Below are 8,172 nucleotides of genomic sequence, written 5' to 3'. Positions count from 1 at the left end.
CAGTGAAACCAGGCCCTCCTCTTATTTGAGAACAGAGTAAAAGAAATAACAATCCAATCAAGGAAAATTGATTAATTTTTTTCTAGGTTGTCTGCTGGCAGCTAATCAATGTTTGAAGATAAATCCTCAGAAACTCAGCTTGACTGCCATGTGGCAGTAAAAGTAAGAGAGACATAAGACGAGATCTATCGCTTTCAAATGTGTTTTAATTTCATAGATGGGACTTCACAATTTACATAAATATAAATATATTATTAACCTTCTTATGACACATACAGTGAGCAATTTTTCTTTTTTATACCATGACCCAATCCTCTTTCAGACAACCTTATGTTAAAAACAAACGCACAAGCACAACATTCATTCCTTTCGGCTCTACTCTATGATAAAACAAAGTACATAAACTGGCCTGCGAGCTTCCCGCTGGATATGGAACAGTTCTGTGAATATGACTATGAACGCCTCAGAAAATGTTAATGTTTTTACCGAAAGTTTGAGTTATGCGATTGGGTTGTATTGTAATTTTGCAACATATTACTTTGAATATATATATGAGATATTTAAGGCAGCTGTAAAACGTAACCACAGTTAGTTTCCATAAGCCATTTTGATAAAATTAATATTCTTTTGAAGACGTTCTGGGTTTTTTTTTTTCTTTTTTTCTTCAGAGGTTTGGCAACTTAAAAACAACTACTCTTAAATCATTCGTACGAATCGCTTTTACGTCCCCGTCCAGACATTTCCGTTTTCCGTGTTTTGAGTGTCTCTTTACGTCGAACAAAGTGATCACTGCTCCTCAAGCCATGACGGCTTGTCAGAACCCGGTGGCTTCAATTTCACGTTGAACTGTCTGAGAGTCTGTTCCAGCTGCTGCTGGTTTCCAGCGAAATATGCCGAGATGGCATTATGAAACAGTAGGAGCTGCTTGTGCATCACTTTTACCTGGAAATCAACAGACAAATCTGAAGAAACCGCGACAAGCTGCGAGTAATATTTGTGACTTGTGAAATAAGAAAGTTAAACGATATGGATTTCAACATGGTACCTTATTCTCCTCCAGAAACTTGAGTTTGATGCTAACGTCACTGTGCAGTCGTTCATACTTGTCTTTTTGGATCTGGTACTGCTGCTGAGCAATCTCAAAGCGCATCATGGCCGCAGCATCCCGCGGACCCACACTCAACTCCTCCAGGTCTGTTCTATAGGCATCGAACTCCAGTCTGAAACATCAGTACTCATTAGTAGGTGGTTTAATAAACCTATATAACCTATTCTAGAATAAAAGAGATGTACACGCTGCAAATCCCTTCGAATAATAATTAGAGCTGTCAGACTCTAACAAACATGTTGTGAAAATGAAAAATTACTTGCTAAATTGTTCCAAACTTGTATGACTGGGGAACATAAAAGAAGATATTCTGAAGAATCACAAGCTCACAGTTTTGGTTACCATTGATTTCCATAGTGTGGACCAAAAATGTGATTCTGATGATTCATGTTGTAAAAAAAAATATGAACAAGACATGACACAAAAGTGTTATGTGTGAATTATGACTTCAGACAGATTGACAAACTCAGTTGCGAAACAAATTCCAACGATACACTTTTACACGTTAAATGATACTGAAGTAAACCGATACAATAACTCCTAAAGCCCTTTTTTGTAATATGTATTGTATATTCAATAAAATACTTGTCTTTTGCAATAAATTAAAAAAAAGTTCCATACTTATTTGGGATGTTTTATTGATAATTACATGAGATATATATTTATCAAATCAAATAAAAAAAAAATATGAATGAATGTGTGTGAGATTTTATAGTTAAATGGATGTCACATGGACTATTTTACCAATGTCCTAGCTATGTTTCTGTGTGTTGACTGTGGCAACATCCTTGCGCTCTATAAAGGGTCAAAAAGCGGTCAGACGCCATCTAAAAATATTACTTTGTGGAATTACGGGAACAAAGGTCTAACAGGTTTGGAACAATATGAGGTTGAGTAATTAAAGACTGAACTAACCCCTAAATTTGATGAATCTATCTGCATATAATGTTAATTAATTTATAGTATTTTTGTTATCCCTAAACTTGTTTAAGCATATATACCAACATTTGCAGTAACTCATAAATATCAAACTGCCGGTACCTTGCATTCTCATACATCTTGATGGTCATGAGTGTGTCCTCCATGGTTTTGTTGACTAATGTATTAATGCTGGACACAAAGAAATTGATGGCACCCAGGAGCGTCTCTCCATTCTTGCATAGCAGTCTTTGTGTCTCTGCATTATAGCCAAACTCATCCTGGAAAAGATGAAATGAAGTTCATGTTAAGGCTAATTTTATTTATACAGCTGTTAAACCATCAAATGGAACAAAGGCATATTCATGTCATACTAAAATCTCAATACAAACTCTACTCTAGATATAAATATCAATGTAAATATATTATACAAGATACTGTAACGGACAGTATGTTTTATGCCTTACCCAAAAGTCTATAAGGGGAAAAAGTGTGTGTGGAAAAACAATTTAAAATGGGACACTATGTTAAGATTCAGTGGCGATACGTGACCAAACTGTTAAAGAAATATTTTTATACCTGCAATTCTGGTGATTTCTGGCTAAGATCAGCAAAGGTGTCTCCAAGAGCCTGCTGAGTCTGCACCATGTTGTAGAAGTGGTTGGTGAGCTCACGTGCTAGTCTCAGAATACGCTCATACTTCATCTTAGTCTCTCTTAGCACATCAATCTGAGCCTCAAGCTCCAGGTCCACCGTCTTTGTGCCACGACCAAAGCGCTCTGAAAACATCTGCTTTGTGCACTGGTAAAGTAAGGAAGGCAAGACGCATATGAATCCCTAGTTTATTTATATAAAGCCTAAATACTTGTGGGCAGTAAGATAAAAAAAAATATAAAAATTATACTTTTATGAAGCAAGTATAGTTAGTTTGCAACAAGACGACAACAAAGACATTTATAATGATACAGAAATATTCTATTTTTATGTATTTTCTAGTCAATAAAGGACACTAAATGTTTCCTAAAAATACAAGATAGAACAAATGTTTTTTAACATTCATCACCAAATCACAATATTAGAATGACTTCTGAAGAATAATGTGACCCTGAAGACTTAAGTAATGATGCTGAACATTCAATCATACACACTTGAAATTCTGTGAAAATGAAACAGTTATTTAAAAATGTTATAACGTCCCACACTATTACTGTTTTTGCTGTAATGAATAAATTCAGTCTTGGTCAACATAAGTTGAAATTTCGATTAAAAATATGAAACTACCGTACCTTGTACGTGTTAATGCTCCACTTTTTCACGCTGTCAAATTTCTCTACCGCTACTCCTCTCGTGGCTTCCTCTGACATCATAGATGGGTTGCTGTTGCTGTGGTGCATGCTGGGAGCTGAGAGCAGAAAATGTAAAATTTTTTACTTTAAATAACTCACCATACAAAAATACACAATTTAATTTCACTTTGCTTTTGAATATCACGACCCAGTTGTGTCTATAAAGCTCACAACATCTCATGTAATGGACCATTATCAAACTAGACTTCAGAATTCTGTTTATAACCAATCATCTTTTATTCCTGAGGCTGAAAAAATGAATAAGGACAAGAATAAAGACGTGTGATGACGGGAAATGGGTAATGACTGATAATTGCGCGTCGGGCAGCGACAGCAGGGGGTGAGGAGGCCCTGAGATACCTGGGTAATGTCCCGGCTGGTTTGCTATCCGACTGGCGGCTGATTGGCTGGGAGTGATGCCCCTGGATTTGGAGCGGATGTCTGAAATGAATGAATAACAGTGGACGGGTGGAGGAATGGGATGGAGGTTTAGTTTAAGGGAAATTGCAACATTTAGTGTTTTGTAGTAATACAGATGAGTAATGCACATGAACTGGGTGTGACGATGATCGTTCTGTAGTGGGGATTGATTATAATAAACATAATCAAATGCATAATGATTTCATAGATTGAATAATCAGAATGTATCAATACAATAATAACATCGGTGATTATGATGTATGCATATGATGTTTTGTCAGACATAAACGGTGGATGCTTATAAGGAAAGGTTTTATCAAGAGATGAAAATGGCATCTTTATAAAATGGTAGTGTGATGAAAGTTGGAGGTAGAGGATGAAAACCAATGAAAAACAAGGCTGCTGCTAAAAGGCTGACTTTGTACAGTGACGGTCAGCATAAATGTAGCAATTAAAATAAATACAGTAAATACAAACTACCACTGGTTGGCAAGATGTTTTTTTTCAAAGTGTCTTATGCGCTCTAAGGCTGCATTCATTTGATCAAAAATACAGTAAAACTAATTTTGCTGATATTGTTAAAGAGGTCATATGATGCTTTTTCAAGTTTTGCTCTTTGGAGTGTTACAAGCTGTTAGTGGATAGAGAAGATCCCTAAACGCTAAAGTGTTTCAAAATCAAAAACTTTCTAAAAAGTTGTGACTTACCCACACTTTTCTACATCAGAGCGGGTTTGTAATTATTACAATTTAGAAATGTTTACGCAAAGAAAGAAGGCGGAACTATTATTCTCGCTGTAGTGTTGTTGCACAGAGGCTGATTCACAGCCTTTAAGTAAGTAACGTTTTCTTATTAAAAGAATCTGCTACTTACTATTCATATGTGAGTTCTGAGCTGTGTACAGTAACGCTTGTTGTTTGTCGTTTCTCCGATCGCAAAGCCAGACATGGAGACGCGATGCAACACGACACGTAAAAAGACAGTACTAAGTCATTATAATTATTATAATTAGTAATTATGTCCCCACTGGAGGCAACAAATGCTTCATGGTCAAATATAACACACACTTGAGCTATTCAGCCAATCACAACGCACAATCAAGAGGACGCCTCGCTTTTTATGAGCTTTGTACAAATCGACCCGTTTCAGGAAGGAGGGGCTTAGAGGCGTACAGTATGCGATTTTAAAATGCATAAACACATTGCATTACACCAAATACACAAAATAATGTTCTTTTTAGCAACATCATATGACCCTTTTAATTATTATTAAAATTTAAATGAACTATTTTCTGTTTTAAAACTATATTTTCTTCCTGGGTTGCTTTCAACATAAAGGTTCTTCTAATAAAATAAAAAAGAATTCCTCATGGACCGCCACTGACTACATCAGTTAGGTTTGTATTGTGGCATGTCTATTAGTGTTGTGTTAATGTGTTAAGCCAGTCGTGTTATTGAGCATAAAGAAACACCATTAAAAAGGAACTATCGTGCATTCCACAGTTCAAATATATCAGCTGGCAAACATTTTAGTTAAAAAACACGTCACGGTAAATTTAAAACAAACAGAAAGTTTATGTTGCATAAGCAAACATGCATCCATCATGCGACTGTCCTCAGCACCCTGTAGAAAAAAGCCAAACGTTTGCAGTTAAAATGCTGACAAATACATTTTGCACCAGGGGGGAGAGAGAGAGAGAGAGAGAGGAAGCTGTAGGGGACAAAGAATCTAAAATAAGATCTGTCAAATTAGCATGCGTATACACAGACACCTGGTTTGGGTGCGTTGCCACATCTTCTGTCAAAATACTCCGGGTTGAAACGTATAGCTGGTCCTTTAAATATATACGTCAGCAGAGATGTAAGCTGAACCTCGCCAGGCACATGACTTAGATGCTGCATTTAAATCATATCAGAATCGGACACTTGAGCTGCTCTTTACCTTTGATGGAACTGGTGGGTATGATGCCCTCTGCTGCCCCTCCATAGCCTCCAGACACTATACTGGTTTCATTCAGGTTTGGTCCAGACACCATCACTTGCTGCAAGTCCTGAACACGAAAGGATTTAACATCACAGAATATCACAATCTCTGGCAAAGAGACAAAAAAAAAAACATATTTACCACAAACTGTGCACACTAGGTGGGGAAACACAAAAGTGGGTATCAAAAGTGAAGATGGAGCAGTGTTATTTATTTAATATACTATTTTTTTTTTTTTTTTTATTAACATGTCTGACTTTTTTATATTTTCAGTTTTTATTTTTATTTTATTTATACATTTATTTTAGTATTTTAACTTACATTTACTTTTAGTTATTTGCCAATGCAATATTATAAAAGATATAATCAAAAAAAAATATTTACATATTATATCTAATATTCACAATTAATTTCCTATTCATTTCAATTACCTTATAAAGTTTTAGATTTATTTATCAATACAAAGACTGGACAGAAAGAAAGAAAAAAATAAGCAAACAAAATTCTACATCATCCTAAAAAAATTTGAAAACAATAAAATAAAATAATGATTTTTTTTAAATAAAATAAATATTTCTATTAAAGACTAATTAAAAGTCGTGTATCAATCTTAAAGCCTTGCCTTCTACCCAAAACCATTAAAATGTAACGATTCAACAAACAATTATTAGGATTTACTAGACATTCTAAGCTCAAGGGAAATCCTATCGCTATAAAAACATATGCAAATTGATCTACTGTATTTGCATGACTGTTTTCCATGTCGCTGCTTGACTTTTCCAGTAAACAGCTTCTGTTTGTAATAATCCTACACCAACATTTGCCCAAACCCCATGATAAGTCAATGCCTACTATGTGTGCAACTATGCAAACCGTCAAACCACACTAAATCAAAGGGAATGGGGCTCCAACATACAGGGACACCCACAAACTCTCCCTCACCATGGCCACTGGCAGTGTGCCTACAATTTCATCTAAGCTCCCTCCAATCTGTGCACCCTGTGACATGAAGAAACATAAAATGTGAAGACAGCGTCAAAAAAAGATGGTGAGACAGATATGTACAGAAGACAAACATGTGCTGAAATAACCGAAAACAACAGAGCCGCACAACTTAAATTACCAGTGTCTATATTTACAACAGCTCATTAATGCGTGATTAAGCCTGTTCGAGGCCTCTCGGCGCCTGCCGCAAGGTATCCACAGGAACAGGACGTCACATCTCGTTCAGGTGTGCTTCAAGGAATAACTGAGTGGCAGGTCTGGAAATAGGATGTTCATTTTCCTCATTAGGTTTGATGGACAGAGGACACGCACCTGCTCAAGACTGTCGTCCTCTGCCGTCCTGCTGTCCCCATTGCTGTTGATGGGGATTTCCATAGTGGCGGCTTTGCTCAAAATACTATCTGTCATGATGAATATCTACAAGAAAAGAAACATTACAGATGAGAACGACAGATAGATAGATAGATAGATAGATAGATAGATAGATAGATAGATAGATAGATAGATAGATAGATAGATGAAATAGAAAGGTGAACAGAGAAATATATAGACAGAAAGAGATATATACAGAAATATAAGACAGACAGACCCAAAGATTGATAGACAGATTAAATAGAAAGAAAGATGAACAGAGAAATATATAGACAGAGAGAGATATACAGAAACATAAGACAGACAGACCCATAGATAGATAGATAGATAGATAGATAGATAGATAGATAGATAGATAGATAGATAGATAGATAGAAAAAGTAAGAAAGAGACAGACAGGTATCTATCTACCAAAATAAACATACACAGATTGATAGCTAGATAAATAGATAACAATAATACATTACAGATACATTTACTGGTATATTATTAATACATGTAGTAAAAAAAAACACTTTTCGTCTAATAGCAAAATATAACTGTAGTAAAAGGTTTTAATGAAGCATTACGCGTTGCAATATATAAGTATAAATAAGATAAATTCACAATACCAGATACACAAAGGACGTCCTATCATAAAATCAATATTATATACGTTGCATGCTATAGGCCAGCCGTTAAGCAGGGCCCATGCAAAATCAGACAAGCAGATTAAATACAGCAGACAACGGTTGAAGCAAAGCGCCCGGGGTGGATTATACTCGGTACTATAGTCCGTGCGAACCGACGCCATGACGCGCCTCAGCCGGAGCAGGTCAGGCGTCCTCCGAGCGGCTACGTGTCACACCGGGAGAGAAGAGAGGATGCTTGACCTACGCGTGCCGTCTGCTGCAGCTTCACTTACCCGTTCGCCTTCTCAACCGCTGAACCGAACCGCCCGCGACAGCGTTTCGGATTATTCCATGATGAAAACGCGATTTGTGAGTGTTTTCAACGGATGTCTGGAGGGCAAATAATCTC

At 36.4% G+C, this 8,172-nt stretch overlaps 1 protein-coding gene across 6 annotated transcripts in view; it reads right to left on the bottom strand.

The window, feature by feature from the left end:
* Window positions 1-188: 188 nt before the first annotated feature.
* arfip2a (ADP-ribosylation factor interacting protein 2a) overlaps window positions 189-8,172 on the bottom strand; it is an 8,350-nt gene continuing 366 nt past the window's right edge. The window contains exons 1-11 of one of the 6 annotated variants that reach the window (XM_043259955.1): window positions 8,057-8,172; window positions 7,093-7,197; window positions 6,718-6,774; window positions 5,734-5,842; window positions 5,564-5,626; window positions 3,733-3,813; window positions 3,313-3,428; window positions 2,606-2,827; window positions 2,150-2,307; window positions 1,046-1,220; window positions 189-942 (exon numbers count right to left, since the gene is read on the bottom strand). The exon at window positions 8,057-8,172 is cut by the window's right edge and continues 366 nt beyond it. In XM_043259955.1, the coding sequence (XP_043115890.1) occupies window positions 787-942; window positions 1,046-1,220; window positions 2,150-2,307; window positions 2,606-2,827; window positions 3,313-3,428; window positions 3,733-3,813; window positions 5,564-5,626; window positions 5,734-5,842; window positions 6,718-6,774; window positions 7,093-7,188 (1,233 nt within the window). In that variant the 5' untranslated portion in view covers window positions 7,189-7,197; window positions 8,057-8,172 and the 3' untranslated portion in view covers window positions 189-786. The remainder of the gene's footprint in view (window positions 943-1,045; window positions 1,221-2,149; window positions 2,308-2,605; window positions 2,828-3,312; window positions 3,429-3,732; window positions 3,814-5,563; window positions 5,627-5,733; window positions 5,843-6,717; window positions 6,775-7,092; window positions 7,198-8,056) is intronic. The other 5 variants (XM_043259958.1, XM_043259957.1, XM_043259960.1 and 2 more) reach the window with 5 other exon arrangements.

The sequence above is a fragment of the Puntigrus tetrazona genome, chromosome 15 (assembly GCF_018831695.1).
Source record: "Puntigrus tetrazona isolate hp1 chromosome 15, ASM1883169v1, whole genome shotgun sequence".
NCBI lineage: Eukaryota > Metazoa > Chordata > Actinopteri > Cypriniformes > Cyprinidae > Puntigrus > Puntigrus tetrazona.
The sequence above is the reverse complement of the archived record's forward strand: the minus strand, read 5'-3'. Positions and strand labels throughout refer to the sequence as shown.